Source organism: Lineus longissimus, chromosome 1, assembly GCF_910592395.1.
Source record: "Lineus longissimus chromosome 1, tnLinLong1.2, whole genome shotgun sequence".
In the NCBI taxonomy this organism is placed as follows: Eukaryota; Metazoa; Nemertea; class Pilidiophora; order Heteronemertea; family Lineidae; genus Lineus; species Lineus longissimus.
Genome location: NC_088308.1, coordinates 5,633,705 through 5,652,855, shown reverse-complemented (window position 1 = coordinate 5,652,855; position 19,151 = coordinate 5,633,705). Strand labels below are relative to the sequence as shown.

Below are 19,151 nucleotides of genomic sequence, written 5' to 3'. Positions count from 1 at the left end.
ATTTACACTTTCACCTCTGTCTATCAAAGCATTTCAGTTATAGACCTCACATGAGCTGCTCAGTCAGTGCTACAGCCTGAGCATTTCAGACAAATGACCATAAAAGGTGAACCAAAGCAAGTTAAGCAAAGGTTACTGCCTGGAGTCTCACGCCGCCTTTGTGGTTTGAACTAGGGGACTTTGGACCGTAAGCCAAATGTCTGAGCCACTAGACCAGTTTACTTGTTAGAATAGGAGAAGCAAGATAATTTGATGAAATCCTCAAAATTTTATCCAGTGGTGGAAAAGATACTTGAAAAGCTTTGATGCATGCACGATATGTGTCAGTTTGGGAAAAAGTACATTATATAAGCTTACCCCTAAGTATAGAGTAAAAAGAATTGTCCATCTGTATCTGGAACCTGCATATTCTTTGTGTGTGATTACTGACCGCATGAATCGTTTGAACTAATTCATATTTCTGTTTTAAAAAGTTGCTCAAACTTATCATGATATCATTTGCTGAATATACTCATGATATTCTCCAATGCCCAAATGGTCGCTCTGGTACATTTCCAAATAAGCAATTACGGTTTCCTTTGGGACTTGTCTGATCTTCTTAAACCGAATCGCTAATATCAAACATGCCAGGGAATCAGCTTACTGATCCAGCTTACTGATTCAAACTACTAGCATATAAAGCTCTAAAATACTAAAAGTGTTACTGGTGAAGGAATGCTGTGTCTCGGACTGTTCAGTTTCAAGGATTACAAAAAACCCAAGCTGAAGCATTGGTTCTTGTGGACATTTTATTTGACTTCATCGTGTGGCCACTTTTTGATGCTCTTTTCAGAAGACTGATGCTAATTAACTGTCAGTACGTCTTGGAAAGGAATCTTCCTTTCATACTTCTGGATTACTTACAGAAAGTTCTTCAATGAGCATATGTCTTTCTCAGTTCTGTGGACACCTTTCTAAGAATTGTTCCCGTACGGCTTGACTATGAGTAGTGCTATAGGTAAAGCTTGACTATGAGTAGTGCTATAGGTAAAGCTTTGGCTATCTTTAGGCAGTTCCCAAGAGTACTTTCTCAGCAGAGTTACTAACACATGCATTGCCACGCCTGCCACGATTTGAGGTTTGCCTGCGAGTTCTTAGTTAATACCAACTAACACTGAATTTGCTGTTTTCGATAACGGACTGATTCGTGCTAATGTAAGATTGTACTTCTGAAAATAACCAGCCTGAATTAACAACAGATTTATTGTGCTGTACATAAGATGGTTGCTGTTCAGGTGAGGTCGACCTTCAAGGTGATCTCACTTTATCTTTGCTTAGATTCCTTGTGCATTTTGTGTACATTCATGTATGTCATGTACTAGCTTTTCCAGTCAATCAGACATGAGGTATAGTTTCATCTCGGGTCAACTAGAGCAGGTCACTTGTACATTTGTATATACTTTGCATATTGAATGTATTGTATAGTGATCTGCTTTGACATGAGATGTACTTCCTCCCATCATCCCCACTCTGCACTTCCTCTGCTCTGACCCGTCCCAGCTGCGCTTAAAGCTTCAAATAAGCCTGGCGATAAATTTGAAATATGAACCTTGAATTAATTCTTAAATGATGAAATTCAAAGGGTAGAGTGTGTGATGAATCCATCAAGAATGGTGTTGATGTCATGATTCGGAAAGTGTTGGTGCATCACTGCGGTTAATAATGAAAAGATTTCATGAGAAATGTATTGAGTTTTATTGGACTTTGTTATCATGTCACACATTCAAGATTGTCTGCTGGAACTGGGTGTCATGTCAGGGCAGGGAAGGAAGGCAGAGTTGGGGAGAAAGAATAAAAACGTTCTGCAACTTTGCTGTCTCCAACCATCTTTTGTGCAGTACTCCATGCAGCCTTTGACTTTGGATTGCATGGCGACAACATCTAAAGTCAGGCTGCTTAATGTCTGTTGTGTTACGTACTTGTAGACGAGCAGTCATCCAAGGGTGCGAAAATGTTCATGAAAATGCAAGAGAAGTCTCGGGTGGAGGAGGACGTTGAACCACCACAAAGCCCTTGGAGGAATCAAACGCAAGAAGCACCACACCAACAGGGATACCACTCTCATCAACAGCCACAGCAACAACCCTCTGGTCCCTGGCGGAGTCAATCTGTTGAAGGTCCCCAGCAAGGATATCAGTCTCAGGAATCTCAGCCGCAACAGCAGCGACCATCTAGTCCTTGGCGCAATCAATCTTTCGATGGGCCACAGCAGCATCCTCCAAGTCAATGGAGAAACCAGTCTAATGATCTACAAAAGAGGCCAGTGAGCCCCATGAGAAACCAAACAATACCTCAGCAACACCAACAGCCTTCTAGTCCAATGAGAAACCAATCATATGGTGCACCTCAAAGTCGGCGGCCAGTGAGCCCAGTTAGAAACCAGTCAGCTCCTCAACAACATCAGAGACCTACTAGTCCCATGAAAAACCAGTCTTACGATTCTACCCAGCGCCAGCGACCTTCTAGTCCCTGGAGGAGTCAGTCATTCGATGTGCCAGAACGGCAAAGACCGATGAGTCCAATGTCACAGCAGAGGCCTTCCAGTCCTTGGATGAATAAGCCAAGTGAGACAAAACACATGACTTCTTGGCAGAGTCAACCACAAGAAGCTAAGCCACCAATGCAAACGCCTTTAAGTCCTTGTCGCAGTCGGACTCATGAAACACCAGTATCTCAACCGCCTACACCTCGGCCTGCTACTCGAAGTTCCTCAGTTCCGGCTAGGGCACGGAGTGCTCCCTCCACACCCAGAGGCCAGCCACCCAAGAGCACACAACCACCTTCAGCAGTCGTTCCCCCAATGCCATCAGGTGTTCCAGTACCAGTCAACAGAGCTCCGACTCCTGCCCAAAGTGAAGCAGAGGAAGAAGTTGTACCAGTCAAAGATAGAATAAAATCATTCAGGAACATTGAAGCTGCACAGTCGCCAACAAAACAGCAGCAGAAATTCTCCACCGACTATAATCCGAAACCAAACTTCTCATCACAGCCATCAACACCAACTTGGAATGTGCGTGCACCGTCGCCAGTTTCTTTCAACAAACACAGCAGTGGTGCACCTACCCCTTCAACCCCAAGCAGCTCAGCTCCCTGGAGTAAGCCAACGTCAACTTGGGTACCAACTAAACCTCCATCTACCCCGACATGGAGCGGTCAAAGCCAGACACTGCCTCGGGATTTCCACCGTTCAGATTCTCTTCCGCCACCGTCACTGGACCCGGTTCCGCTCACGATGAATTGGAAGAAGCGGGAAGAGGAAAAGAATGTGAAGAATCTCGGTGCGGAGGATGACGTGTGGAGATCTGCATCTCGAGATTTCTTGACCATGACCATACCGAAGAGTCAGAAAGGTAGATATCTTGTTTATGTCTGTTATATGTTGAGTAGTCAATATGACCTGTCATTGGAACAACTTTCCAAATATCACTGTCCAGCTGTCAACTATGCCCATGTCTTTTGCATCTTATGTTTTGTTCTGACATGTTTTTCTTCAAGGTCAGTTAGCACTGTATTCACTACTAGTGGAGTTCTAAAACATCATTTTCTTACGAAAATGATGTTCATTAGGATTTCAGAGGTTCATGATAGTAAGTGATTACTGGTTTTACCCACAAACTTTTGACCAATTCGAATTCTTTCAGGCATGAAACTTGAGATTACAATGGATCATTTTGCAATTGCTGAGCAAGGTTAATTGATTGCGTGCGCGGTCAAGATGAGATAACGACTTGATCAAAACTTGCGATCGAACTCAATATAGTATATGATGTGGATATTCATCGCCATGATGAAACATTGCCTCAAGTGCAGCAATTATTCTGAACAAATACAGAGTTGATTAACGAGTTAATTTGGTTACCTGGTTTATTTGAAAATCGTAATTGTGGTGCACTTTTATTCTGTGGAGCCAGGAAGATGTCAAGTTTGCAATAGGTTGATTGGTGGTTGTGAGTGTTGTGAGCAACTTTTCCTGGCTAAATGTTCCTATAATGCAAATCCCGCTTTTCCATTCCCATCCTAGGCCGCTATCTGTAATGCCTAGCTTTAGCACTTGGCAGAGTTTCATAACCTGTAACCTTCATCAGTCATCCTTGCCGAAATGACTATTTAAGGATTTTCCACCTTTAAATCTCACCATATGATTCTTCTGAGGAGCATAACCAAGCATCATGATGGTAATCTTAGAAATTAAATAGTTTTTAACTTAGATCTATTTGGAGGCAGGTGTGTAAAGGCTGGACCAACTAACATTTAAACACAAACTGTATTTCAAGGATCAAATTGATGGAGTGACCTTGGCCTTGGTTTCTGATCAGTAAGACTTCTTTTGCGTGATGGATTTTACAATCCTCCACAGGATAATTGACCAGGTTATGATAGACAGGGTGGGATGAGTTGGTTTGTTTGATTGAAAAAACTGCTTTGGGGGATGAAATCAAATTATCTTTGACCTTGGTTTTTAATCAGTAGGATTTTTTATGTCATGGACGGTGTCATATTTTACAACCGTTTCCTCAATTTCTGCCAAGATTGCAATTAAAATCAATCGAGTAGGTGTGTTTACGGCAGCCAATGTCAGTATTTGGTTCCATTAATAAATCAATATTCTACTCCACTGAGTATATCACACATTCAACAGTAAGCTTTTGTGTAGGACGGCAGGAGAAGTTGGTTCGAGGGATACTGTTGATATTTACTTGGGTAGAACATGTGCTGTGGCTGTTCTTTGTGTGGAATAAATATTTGAATTGTTCCATTTGTAACTCTCGGATTAATCATAACATTTTTGTTTGAATTCAGTCTAGGAATATCTTTGATGAGTTAAATTTTTGTTTGAATTCAGTCTGGGCATTGTAATTTTGGAGCATCTTGTGTATGTATGGTGAGATTTCAACTGAACATGATGATGAAGACGTCAGATATATGACACCTCGAAATTACAATAAAAAAACCCGAATAAAATAGGCAGAATCCACACACATTATGATCGAGCTCCATTGACAAGGGTTATTTCATTTTCAGCCCCACAAAAATTACTTATTGATGGTAGATAATAATTTCAATGAAAAGCCTTGAGTAAAAGTTGGTTTATGATCAATCACCCCCGTATGAAAATCTCTCCTTGACTAGACATATTTCAGCCCTCATCAACCAATTACTACAGACTGTGCCAAGTAAAGCCACAGGATTTAGACCCCTGGAATGTGATCTTTGATCCCAAAGCCTATTCTAGTTGGCAGTATTGCTTTTCTTGGTTATAAAAATATATACATAAACTTTATGAATGTAATAATCTTTTTGTTGGCAATTCTCCAAGTGGTAGCGCAGCGGGTTCAAACCACAAGGGAAAGACACAATATAGACGTATACAAATAATGCCTAAGTAGTTTTGTGACCATAAGTGTGGTTATTAAAAGTTCCCTGTTTGATTGAACCCTCGTAGTTGAACGTAAGTTCAATGGGAGGACACATCTTGATTTATCTTCTGATACTGGACTCAAACTTTCCCCTAAAAGTAAGTGTGACTCTATTTGTGTTGTCATTATTTAGCTGAAAACAATGTCTTAAGTGTTTTCTAAATGGTAGCCGAAACATGCCACAAGTTGGAGTCAGCCGCCTGCTCAAATTCTTGAGAGGACAACTTTGTGCTTTGGTTTTAGTTGATCCTTTTCATCTTTGATGTCTCAAACCAGCGAGGTAAAGCTAAAATGCAGTGAATTACTTTGACTGCAATTCGTACTGTGTAATGGAGTTGACGAGATCGAGATTGTTTCGCATGCCGTTTTGGCCTGGAGTCTGTTGCTGCCAACAGTTAAACACAGCCGGTAGGTGACCTGTTGATTCTCATCTCTAAAGTATATAGTGTTGGCAAACAATTGGTGGACAGAATTTGTGTGAAAACTTCCAAAGTTTAACTCAAACTGTCTCAGTTGCCCCATCAAAACTGCTGCTGCTCAAATGAGATGGGAGGTATTTTACATTCAAAACAATGCCATAATGCAACGATAAAGGTATTTCAGAACTTGCTGGAAGAGGTCCCTTGAAAAAGCACTATTGCTATATGTACTCTGTCAAGCGGACTGATGTGGCCTTGTAGTTTATCAGTGACCTTAGCCAGGGCACTTAACTCCGCTTGTACAATACAAAAGTCTGCAAGGGCTAAAACAGACCACACATGGGGTTGAAAACTTGAGAATTTGTGAATGCTTCACAGCAAAAACAACTCCAATAGACCAAGAATAATCGTTAAAAGTTTGATGAACAGTAAGTTGACAACAGTGACATGCCATAATAAACCCAATCCAAACATGAGGTCCTTCTGAGTTTCAAGTTGAGTTCTTTTTTCATGAAAAAACCCCACAAAGGATCCACAAATCTGTTTTTCTGGTGGATTGAATGAGATTTATAGTATTCCTTCAAGCAACAGCTTATACCATAACCCCAATTGTCCCCCATTATCCTTGAAGAATGTGACAGTTATTTCTGCTATTCAAAAAGATAGTATTTTCTGATACCTATGGCCTCTCACGATTATCTGTTGTATTGATCTGGGTGAGAATTTCCTATTGGTGTTTTTTTCCTACATATGTATTCTATTCCTTGGGAGAAGTAGGTGAAGTTTAGTGATATTGTCCTTCGGATATCACTCAAAAAACATACCATACTTGCAGTTCATCTGATGTTCATTCGGGAACGATCAACAGTATACTCGAGAAGACTTTCCGCAGCGGCCTATTGTGGTATTGTAGCCACTAATGAGGATTGAACTGTTTGGTTGCGTTCAAAATTTGAGTGATCAAAATTAGTGTGATTGTGTCCATCTTACGATAGAAACTGAGAATTATCATTACAATTGGTCGAAAGTGTTGTTACTCTTCAGTTCAAAGTACACAGCTGTTGGTTGGATTGACTATTTGTGTGCTTGAGCTAAGGACAAAATTGGATTTCTACTCCAAATTTTGGAATTTACTAAATTGGGAGGTAATGTTATGGTTGAAATGTTTGTGTAGGTAGCTTTTAGTTCGGTGAAGGAAAGAAAGCAAAGTATTTATTGAGGTCATTCAAGTTCATGTGGATGTATACCAGATATATTTGGACATCTTTGCACTTCAAGCTCTGGGCCTGTCGCAGTTGGGTCGTTTTGTCCCCTAGCCTCGGTCAACACAAACTCTGGGTTTAAAGGTAATATAGTCTTTCTCTGTGATCAGACTACACTCTCTGACTCGAATATACTCTTGTTTTGATACCGGTGAATACAACATTAGTCTCTTACACACAGCTCTGTATCTTACTTCCCAAGGGACACGTTCACCACGTTAAGATCATCACTCTATTGCTGTCACTTTTATGATTATTCATGGTAGATGTCATTATGCTTGTTTGATACTAGGACGTGTTATGGCAAACTTTGCTGCATATAGAGACAATTACAAGAATTACACCCCATGGGGGATCAGATATAAAACTCTGTAAGTTCAGATGGATAGTGCTCTCATTTGTCTTGGATTAGTCATAGAGTTTTTTGCACATCATCGCACAGTAATCCATCCACTTACTGTATCTTCAATAAGGTTTGTTTGCTGGGAACTCATGTCAGGGTGACTCAGGGGGAAGCACAGAGGGAGAGCCACCAGAACGCCCAGTCGTTCTCAGGGAAGCCTTCCCTTTCTCATCGTGGATTCCGCTTGAATCTGTCCCCGCATCATGGCCAGTGTAGCATAATCGGTTTAACGTGAATGACAATATGATAATAGTGGTCACATGCGGATGTGCCTCCAGATACCAATTGATGGTATCTTTATCTCTGGTTACTCATCCGTCTGTAACTGGTCTTCGTCAGTTGTGACATAATTGATGGCTGTAACTGTATTGATTGGTACAGATGCACACAGAATCAGTTAGAGTTGTTTGGGTAGCGAACATTTAATGTTTCATAGTTGCAATCATAACATTGAAAATTCTTCTTGTGTTTCTTATTAGCTCCTAATGCAGCAGAGGAGACAGTTTGATTTTCGAATCTAGCTGATTCTATATTTGGATATAGTATTGTTCATGTGGAGATTCTCGTAAAATGGATACACAATGGATAGAGGAATATTTCGTGAAACTTCTCCAAAATATTGAAATGACGTTTGAAGGTCTGTTGCGGTTTTTATATGTTATTCAGCAGATTTCGTTCAGATTCCGCTGATGTTAGTTACGTGTTTCAGTATTGTAAAAGGATCAGGAGGAACAGGAGGAACAGGGAATACAATATGACCTACATCATCTATTGTTTTGCAGGGTTTACTTGATACTTTCTAAAAAAATGAAAAAAAATGAGATTGCATTTCGTTCATCATCACTTTACATTTCCTTCTCATTTTTCCAGTGGACAGCCGCCTGCAACAGAATGGTACCAGCGACTACCCCAGCACCTCAGAGGCTCCTGTTTTGAAAGCTAGTCAGAGTTCTCTCAACGCAGCACCAAAATCAAATCTTTTGGACTCGAAACCAGGTGGGTTTTTGTGTCTCTAGTTGTAACGACCTTTCAATATGTCCTGAATTAAGTCCAAGCTGAAAGGCTGTCCTTTTCAATTGATACTGGAAGATGACTGGCATGCAAACTTTGACAGGGTACTGTTGTATGGTACTTGCATAGGGGATATGCCACACCAAGTTGGTGTGTAGCTGAGTATCTTTGATTGCACCTTGTTTCACATTTCCGCCCTGTCTCCATACAGTTGGCCCTGTGGGAGGAGGGCATAGTGAAGTGACGATACCTGATACTTGTAGTCAAGCAGCCTTTCAGAAATCTGCAGGCAAATAGTCCCTTAGCTAGAGTCTGCTCACTGGGCCTGTATGTGCCATGCTCTAAAAATGGAAGTCGTGGTATGCCCTGAAGTTGTGAATTATAGTAGCACCTAAACTTTAAGGGGTCATAAACAGGTCAATCTCAACTACCAATTCCTTTGACTTTATCAAACCAATCAATATCTTATTACAACTTATTACGATATTCTCATTAGATATAGATAATTTGTTGTCTTTGTCCACAAGACATGTAAAAATATCTCCTGGGACCACTTAACTATAAACGGAATTCATGGGCTGGTAGTAAATAGTACTCCATAGATAATACTCAAGAGATGTATAGTAATGTTGGGAGATAGTATGCACATGTGTAGGTGGCAAGGATCAAATTGCACCTCGAGAAAGGACAGTGCTGTAGGGTAAATGCCTAAGAAATGCTACCCCATGTAGGTCAGTCTCTGTACCCTTGCAAACTAGACCCTTACATCTGAGGAGTGTTCCGTGTAGCTGCCCGTATCGGTGCTGTCTGAGCCAGGTACCCATTTTCTTTCTGGGCGGAGAAAGGAGGGTCAAGTGCAGAGACTGTAGATTGCGCATCATGCAAGTCTATGTAATGTGGAACATCTTTAAGAGGTCGCCTCTCCGAAGAGGATCATGTAGGCAGCCAGAGAGGACATTTCCATAAAATTCGAAAATAGTCTTTCCTCATTAAAGGGGTTAACAGTACACCCTGTTAGGCAGCTGTGGTAGTTGAGACATCATACAGCTGCACTCAATTGTTTTACTGTCAACATTTTTAATGCAGTGCCTCAAATACGTCTATAAGCTTTTCCCTAATAGTTAAAATTTTTCCTTTCATTATTGCTCTCTTGGAATTAATCAAATGGTAAGTTATTGGTGTTTGGTGTTTATAAGTTTATAAATACTGTGTAGAAATTTACCTTGGGATGTTTTGAGCTCAGTTTGCAGTTTGATTAAGCAAGGTCACCCCTCATGGTGATCACAGGTGAAGTTTTACCCGGTATTAAAGAGGGCAGCAGGCTGGGTTGAGCAATGTGACACAAATGACGTCGCACACCCAGATTCAGGATGTCTGATGCAAAAAACAAAAGATCCTACCGTTTTTTGCATCATGACGCAATGAGTTCATGTTGTCATGCTCTATTGACAAGTCAAATAATTTGATTTATTCGCATTTGTGTCACTATCCTGAAATGCGGGTATGGAAAATCATGTCTTTTGACCCTCCAAGGTACGCTAGCCAAGGACGTTCAGTCTGTTATTGTCACCTCACTCACCCAATTTTGAAAGAAAATGAACTCCACAATTGAGCCTTCTGATTGTTGTTCCAGGCATTTGGACTCCAGGCCAACGACCTCCAGACCTCTCCAACGACCTTGACGAACGAGAACGGGATAACGAACGGGATAAAGAACGAATCAATGAACTGAAAAGCGCCAACAAAACTTGGACCCCTTCTGGAACATTACCGAAGGATTTCCGTTCTCGGAAGTTAGAATCATCAGAACCAGTCAAATTTGAGCCCCCTCCGGTGAAATTTGAATCCGTTGCACCTCGGGAGCCACCTAAATCAGAACCGCTTCCACCTCGAGAGCCACCTGCTGCACAGCCATCAGTCAAAGCTAGTTCACTACCAGAGGTGGGTATGGTCCCCGACACTCCGGTGTCAATCTTAAAACCATCAAAATACAAAGATATATCGTCAAAGTTTGATTTGGTAAACAATCTGAGCTCTATGTGGCGTTTGTGAGCTAAGCTGGCGTTTGTCTTAAACGCCCAATAGAGCAGCTTGGCTGTGGGCCGATGCCTTAATGTTACTTATGAAAGGGAACAGCTTCCCAAGTGTGTTGCTCATATAAGGTGGAAAAAGTATTGTGAAATGATGGACTGATGACAGACGTAACAAGGTTTCAAATCTTTGCCGACAGTTTGTTGAAGTGGCTGGCATTAAGTACTGGAGAGAGGTCAGTTGCAACACAGTGGGTCAGCTGGGGTGAAAGTTCTCAGTTTTCAGTTATCCGAAATATAGATTTGGAGTTGAAACAGAACTCCCTCAGTGAAGGCTGGCTGTACCAGTATGATGCAATCTGTATGCTATCTTTCCGTTGGCAGATGATATTTTCAACTTTTCTACTCTCTACCTGCCTACTCAATGCCTATTATGTTTGAAAACTTGAGAACTTTCCCTTTGTTGGACTTACTCTAGTGCATGTTGTGTCGTGTCTCAAAACTAGAAAAGTATGCCTAATAATGTCTTAATTCTTGTTGTGAAACCCTATTTTGTTCACCCTGAATCTTGTATTGTAGGTGATTGTTTTCTATCTAAAAGATAATTCTGTATCTATAGTCAAATTTTAACCTCAAACATATATTTCACACTACTATCTTTTCTTTGTGTTCGTGAGTTATAAGCTTTCAAAAACTGTTAAAATAATAAGCGTACTTAGTTATTGACCATCTGTAGACAATCAGGTGTGAATTTTTGATGCGATACTTGACCTGCATGTGTCTGACATTGCTATGACCAGATATTTGATTCGATAACATGTCGTGTGATATAATTAGCTGTCATTCATGGATTTTTGGCATTGCAAGGTTAGAAATGTCAAAGTTTTCTTTCGATTTAAACGAGTGACTTTTCCCTTTCTTTCAATTCCATTGATATTTTGCATGATGTTCTTTTCTTTAAATGTCTTCAGTAGCGCTCCACACTCCACTTGAAAATTGTGCATTTTGCGACATAGTCTTGACATCAATTTTGTCTGAGTTTTGCCATCATTTTGGTCATCATGATACAGTTTCTGAGCTGTTAAGCCTCAGTGTGGAGCGTTCCTCAACTTGCGTTTCAAAATGTGATGCCAATTTACGCAACCTCTGTTTGAAATGACTTTCAAAGCTCATCTTGTTTGGTTTGTTTTCATTTTCAAGTTTCTCGGCATGATGTTTTTAAAAACCTTCCAGTCTCCACCTAATTGTAGTTCACTCTTTTGCCAAAACATGTCACCCTTTGTTTTCATGGATGGATGATTGCAGCTGAGGAATCTTGTGTTGCCATGGTAACAATCATGGCGGCTTTGTTAGGGTCATTACTCTCTTCTTTTCATCTGATGACAATTGTAAAAAAAGTTAAAAATAGCCAATGCAGCAATATTACGGCATGTGGAGCATGGGGAAATAACACGTTTTTGTATTTGAGTGATTCTAGGGGAGGATCACAAAACAGGTGTGGTTTTTGTGCGGGGAGATGTCCTGTTGTGCAATTGTGTCTTCAGATTCTGGCCGGCCAACCTTTTCATGTCAATGTTGACGTGTTTAGGTAGATGATATATGGATATACATGTGTGGTGTTTCTGTTCAGTGATTAGTTGCCAATGGATATTGAGTCAGCTTACCGGAGTTCTGATAAGGTTTTCTTATGAAGGGAATATTTTCCGCAGAATTGTGTTTGAAAGGTGTGCCAACAATAGAAAAGTTGAATAAGTTTGATTTTGAGTGTTATTTTCATTCCAAATGCTAAGTTTGTTCCGAGATGTCAACACTACAAGTAAAATGAAAAAGCGCATACACGTTGATATCTTAAAGATAAATATGTTGTGCTGGGATCATATGGTGATATACATGTACATCATAATGTGATAACCACCCCTTAGACTGTCACAACTTTATCAAATGTTATGTCATACAAACCCTCATCATTCTGTTTGAAAATTGTCAACAACTTATTGCTATGCATTGCCAGTGTAAATATGAGTGTTTGTGTTGCTTCGTGTCTGTGTGGAATATGCACGCTCTGATTGTATCTGCCATTCTCTTCCAGCCTGAAGTGGCAGCCTCTAAGTCCGAGGAGAACCATGCACCACCACCTGAGAGAGCATTCTCCACCCCCTCTCTCCCTGCCTCAACCAGCCTAGCTCATTCACCCAGTAAGCCTTTCTCAACCATGAATGGCAGCATTTCGAGTTTGGACGGCAGACATAGTCCCACCCTCCACCTGCCCAAGACACAGACACCAGCTATAACACTGCTGCAGAAGTATAGAGGTGAGTTGAGGAGCCGACCAAGCAACAAGGTTGGCAATCGAATGTTTTCCCCTGACGTCAGATTTTCACATAGCATGACAATCGCAACTACAGTAGAATCTCTCCATTAAGGACACCTTTTGGACTGACAAATGCTGTCCTTGATTGAGAGGTGTCCTGATTGCAGAGGTGAAATTGAATGGAAATGACTTTGGGACCAAATCCAGTGTCCTTGATAGAGAGGGTGTCCTTAATAGAGAGGTATCCACTAAGGGGGGTTCTACTGTATCTCTATAAGAAATGATTGGTCTGCTCAGAAAAACTACATCTTATCGTCCATGTGAAGCGGTTGATGTAAGGGTTACATACTTGAACTAAGAGATTACTCATTAAGTTTTCCACCCAAATGTCATCCTCATATTTAAACTCTCATCAATCTGCTATCAATCAATTAAGTCTAGGATACCACTAATGGTTGTCAGACATCTAAAACCTATTACAGATCAATATGCAGACATGAAAATCAATGTCTGGTAGTCGGCTTGCTAAAGCCCGTTACACACGAGGGACTTCTCACCAACTTAGTTGGAATTTTAATTCACAACAGGAATCCAGACCAGGTAACTGATACTTTGCCCGACTGGTTGGAGTTGCTGGCTGCACTACCGACTTGTTCTATTTCTCGACGACATCTTTTGTTTATGTAAGGATTTTTTTGTTTATATAAGGAGTGTGGGGGAGAAATTTCCCCGTGTGATTCAGTCAACAACATAGTTGGGCCATATTTTGACTCTTTTGGCCTAAATAGTGCAGGACCTAAATATTGCTGGGATTATGTCTTTCGTATGAGTGGGTGAACGACTCTCAACTTCCAGTCACCTGTGCACCTGTTCTTAATTTTAAAACCAACTAAGTTGGTGAGAAGTCCCTCGTGTGTAACGGGCTTAACAGACACATTTGTTACTGAACATGTTCGGCAAATCATTGACCTATTAAGGACAACGCTGCGTATTTGTTTAGCATTAGCGCATAGCAAGAGTATCACTGCAGTTTGAATCTGGTGCCTATTTCACCTCAACAGTTGATATGCTCCATATTTCTGAACAGCTCCATACATACAATTTCAGTTGGTTTCATATTGAATGAAAAACCCACTGAAATTTTCATTGACGCCCAAAACAAGTTTGATTTCTGATTCCTATCTCATCTTTTGCTTCACCCTGTTTGCATGAAGACTCTCTCTCCTACACGAGATGCATTTTTCAGATGAGGAAGCGAGCACTAAGCCTCCTCCAGACACACACCCCAGCATCTCTGGTAAGACGTGTGATGGGCTATGCTTGCTGAAAACAACATATTAACATGTAGAATTTGCTTGGTAATGATAACATGGGTACCCTGGTGGCTAATCCAACGCCATTGCTTGCTCTCGAAAATATCCTGATTTAGCTTCATGTAGACTTTCAAGTTATGTGATATCAAGACCAGGTGAAATCTTGAGTCCTGAAGAAAACTTCAGGACTCAATCAAAGATATCTTCTTAACCCAGTTTCTGCTTTGCTTCAGCTAGCAAAAGCGACCAATGTTTCGGTCAGTCAAAGCCTCAGATTGCTAGAATAGCTGAAGAGTTAAAGATTCTTAACCCAGTTCCCTGCTTGCCTACAGATAACTGAGAGACTGCCTGCTTCTAAAACAGTACCTTGCGTTTTATTTTACCAATAGAAGTAAAGCTGTGAGTTGGTACATCATAATCATTCGTGCCTCCTGCTTGCCCCCTGATAACACTGATCAATGGTCACAGATGGTTTACTCACGAGTTCCTTCAAGTCTGGGAAGCAGATTAACCTTCCATAGCTCCCTGCTTGCCTTCAGCTAACAACAGAGACCAGTGGTTCGGTCAAAACCACAGCTACATGTAGATTAGCTCTAGAGTTTGAGATATCTCCTAACCCTTCTTGCCTTCACTACAGCTAACCGTGAAGTTGCTTGTGTGTTTTGTCTGTAATGCCTGTGTTATTTTATGGACAATGTTCCAGTAGCTGTCTGTTCTTGCTCATATAGAACATAATGGGTCGCAATTATACAGGATTTACTGAAATGGCATAGTATGTGTATCAAAGTTTTGATGTTTTTCTTAGCTATCGTTATCAACTATCACAACGAATCTTAGGGCTATAGAACTTGCATTTCCTAATGTAGAGGTTATTTGCACCATACTACATGTAGTACTCTACGCTCTCACTTGAATGAAATTGTAAGAGGCAGGTGGTGTAATTCCATATTGACGTTGTGTGTCCAACAGTGACGTCTTGTGTATATGTGTGAGATTATTTCAGTGGTGCAGCAAACGGGATAAAAGCCTCTTGCAGAAACTCTGTGTAGATATAACACTGATGGAGATGTTCAAATTCCTGACATTGGAATTAACTTTCTTTCAATGTTGCCTTTCCAGACGGACAGATTCCTAAAGGTGCCATTTACGTTGGCAGCAAGGATCATGTTGACGGAGAGGTGAAGCACACGGACACGTATTATATCTTGCCATCCGGCGAGAAACAGGTCACCAGCACAAAGACGGAGAAGAAGGCCCCCAAGTACGAAGGCATTGGACCAACGAACGAGGCTGGATTACCTATAGCATTTAGATCTGTAAGTGATACAGTTTGATGTGTGGTAGGGTGGTTACTGGTTAGGCCAGATGTACATTGGATTCACATGAGACACATGAATGATACCGGTAGTGTTTTGGAAAGTGCTTTTAGTCTGACCTTTGCCAGTGGTAAAGTGCTGTCATCAAGGACAATAGGTACATGTATCAAGTTGATGAAATCTCTGTCATTTGAAGTTGACACGCCACTCACCAGGCTTTGAATGGCCTACAGAGGTCATTGATTGGTTAGTCTCTAGTTTCTTGTCTAATGTGACCTCTTGTCTCTGAAGTAGAGATCACATGGATAAAGAAGATTGTATGACTTTGATAAAACAGGTGCTACAGTCACGACACATGACAAAGTGGTATACACTGTAAATAGTCTAAATCATGATTTTGTTACCTATTTCAGACAATCGATGAAAAAAATCAACATGACTGGTACAAAACATTTTACAAGACGCTGCACAAAACAGATAAGCCACGCCGTAAGTATTTCACGGAGTGTGATTTCACGCTGCTGTATGAGTATGGAAGGCATCCCAAGTACCAATAAGTAATCAAGTTGTGTTGACATTATCGACACTTTGTAAGTTCAGCTCAACACACGACTTCCAACTACATAAATACTGTAAACCCCTGAAATATTTTCAAATTTGAAACAGGGAAAGATGATTTGGTGACACACCAAAATAGAAACAGTGAAAATTTCATCTTTTTCGGAAGTTCCAGAGCTATACCCTATCGCAACAATTTTGCACATTTTCAGTGTTGTTGTCTTGCAATCTTTATCAAGCATGGGGTATTGTTTTTTCGTTGATTATACTCTGGAGCCCTGTTTACAATTTCAGCGGGAGATTTATTTCGCAATGAGGGTGTTTTCGTGAATTCTAAAGAAGGTGGTGATTTAGTAGGATTTGCCTGCATCCTGTTTTGCATGATGATATTATTTGCTACATTTGGACTGCCATCATGTGGTCGGGAAAGAGACAGATTTTGGTGTCAGCAAAAGTTGAATTAGCTTGGCTTCCACTTTAGCGAGAACTGCCACCGAATGTGGGAAACCGCCCAGTTTTCACAGGCAATGGATAAATTTGATTAACTCCCGACCTAATGATAGTGCTTTGTCTGCAGCAGATATGATGCCATTTTGGTTTGAGACCAGCCCTATTGGTGATTGAATTGAATTGTACACATCTGAGCTTGGAAATTGACCTCACTTTCCAATATCTGTCAGACACAATCACTATTGGGAAATTCTCTTGCATGGAGCTGCTCGTTCAAACATTGTCTCAATTTCTTCTCCTCTTCTTCAAAGCATGTTGTCATTTCTCTACTCTCTTTTCTATCCTTTCTTGTTTTGCTTCGTTTCGGTTCTGCATGACATTTCTAGGCTTGTGCCTGCTAGGTTTGATCAGATGCCCAGCTTTCGTTCTTGACTTCAGTGGAAAAAATACGTGGACTCTCCATGTTTCTTGGCTCAGTTAGCTGAAATTATGATGAAATGTGGTGAAAAGATTCCCTCAGTTTCCTCATACAGTTGATATCTGGGTCCAGTTGCTCAAAACAAGGTTAAGTCACTTTTATCTCAATGCCAAGTTAGTGAGATATTTGTTTTCAACGAGTGTGACCTCAGATCTATTTTCAAATTGCATGGTGTCTCTCACTGTTACATGCAATGATATCCAAGAATGTCCACACAGAACTTTGAGCACTCATTTACTCTTGACAATATGCTTCTCTCAAGACAAGATACCTCCCGATCCCAAGCACCTCATATGTTATTGGGTTGGTCAGTTGCAAGGCGTAGTGGTCTACCAATACAATTAGCGAACACTTTCAAAAGATTTGTTTTCAGTCCTGAATTTAGCACTGAGGTTCAATGTCTTTTGTCAAGAATGAAGGCATGGAGTATCAAGTGACAAAGGATTTCAAAAATTGGTGTCTAAATCACTTATTTTCATGGATTCTCAAAGATTTACTCAAAAGTACTGTCAACCTTTTCAACAAGATTTCGCGATGTGGGCAACTTCTTGAAATTGTCTAGATGAAATATCTGATAAAAAAAAATTCTTAATGTGTAATTGTTTTCTTCCTTTTCAAGAAGAAGAGAACACGTATCGCCCCACGTATACTTTCCCGGAGGATGAACCCACGCCGTTCAAAAAGGAAGCTGAGGGTAAGTGAGGGGAGCAAGGTGGACACAACAGATTTGTTAAAGTAGCCAGGCAGATGGTTAAATGTGAAAATAAGTGATCAAAGAAACTCTGGTCCATATGGGCCAATTGGCTCCTCAAGTCGGCATTTGGAAGAATTGCATAATCTTTGATTGACCTTCTTCTCAATAGCATTCGCTCTGTGCTTGGTGGTGTTATTCTGCAGGGAGTATTCCTCCTCCGAGGTGGATGAGCATTTGTGTGCCACTATGGTTAGGTGCCAATTGGGTTCATTGGCCTAGTGAGTGCGACTTTGGCTAGTTGAGTTGACCAAGTGTCATTATAAGTGGGATCAGCCTCTTTATTTGTATACAACGATGGTAGCTTAGTTACATTAGCAAGTATGATTGAAAACGCTCCGTAGATTTTCGGCTAATGTATCTACATCTTGTTGACAGTGTATCCCGAGTTCCCCTGGCTTGATAGCCTGATGGGTATTCCAATATACTGTTCAGCATGAGTAGGCCTAGTTTAACCCCCAGAAGGTTTGAGGGTATCTGACTGCCAGAGTTGGCTCTTCTATGTATAGTAACTCAGAAGAGTCTGAACACAGAAAGTGTTTTGTGGAGCACGGTGGCCTGCTGGTTAAGGTGCCAGCACTCAGTTCAATCATCCTGGGTTTGAACCTCATTCGGTCACTGTTTTGTCCAGTGTTCAGTTTCAAGTGTCACTTTACTACATGCAGGTAATAGTTCCTGCCCTCAAACCTTGGAAGGGTGTAGACAATTTCATAGATATCCAGTACATATATGTAGGATGTAGACAAGTCTAGAGTGGCCGTGTGCGTAGGATAGGCCTCAAACCCTGACCAGAAAATTGTGAGATGTAAACACATCACAGCCTCAGCCACGAAGATATTTGGAGCCATTGGCTCTATGGTACCTTGAATCCATTGATGCCAGCACAGAGTTGATCCTGGAGAAATGCTGTGTTGCAACCTCCATTTTGATGCTTCTAGCTTTAGCCAATGGGTTGTCACCTAAAGATTGTTGTTGCATCTGTTGCTTAGCTTGTTTTGTGATTGTGTCTTTTATGTAGCCTACCTTTCCGTGATTCATAGGAACTGAGGTTGCATCAGTTCTTTTTAAAACATATATAAAAGTTGTACCTCAGTCCCTGTAAATACTGTGCTTGCAATTTGTCCTTTTTGTTACTGCGAAATGTTGGCATGTGAAATGTAGATACCTGTTTGTTCCTGTTTCTGCTTCTGACGTTTCCTTGGTAAAATAACAATGATACATATACTGTGTCAAGTAGATGTTGTACTCAACACAGTTGACCACATCAGTCCACAAAGTCAGGCCACTCCACCACTCTTTAAAGATTCACTTATAACAGCAGTCTGCTCTTACTTTGGCACTTGCTTGGTTTGCTTGAACTCTGTTTGTAGCCATCTGTATCCAATTGCTTGCA

General features: G+C 40.9%; 1 protein-coding gene across 35 annotated transcripts in view; it reads left to right on the top strand.

Moving 5' to 3' along the window:
- Positions 1-19,151, top strand: part of LOC135486484 (serine/arginine repetitive matrix protein 2-like) — a 99,250-nt gene that overhangs the window by 46,263 nt on the left and 33,836 nt on the right. For 24 of the 35 annotated variants that reach the window (XM_064769460.1, XM_064769491.1, XM_064769419.1 and 21 more), the window contains 10 exons: positions 1,965-3,389; positions 8,411-8,536; positions 10,185-10,492; positions 10,782-10,817; positions 12,671-12,893; positions 14,139-14,189; positions 15,325-15,521; positions 15,935-16,010; positions 16,374-16,421; positions 17,627-17,701. In XM_064769460.1, the coding sequence (XP_064625530.1) occupies positions 1,965-3,389; positions 8,411-8,536; positions 10,185-10,492; positions 10,782-10,817; positions 12,671-12,893; positions 14,139-14,189; positions 15,325-15,521; positions 15,935-16,010; positions 16,374-16,421; positions 17,627-17,701 (2,565 nt within the window). The remainder of the gene's footprint in view (positions 1-1,964; positions 3,390-8,410; positions 8,537-10,184; positions 10,493-10,781; positions 10,818-12,670; positions 12,894-14,138; positions 14,190-15,324; positions 15,522-15,934; positions 16,011-16,373; positions 16,422-17,626; positions 17,702-19,151) is intronic. The other 11 variants (XM_064769300.1, XM_064769409.1, XM_064769402.1 and 8 more) reach the window with 7 other exon arrangements.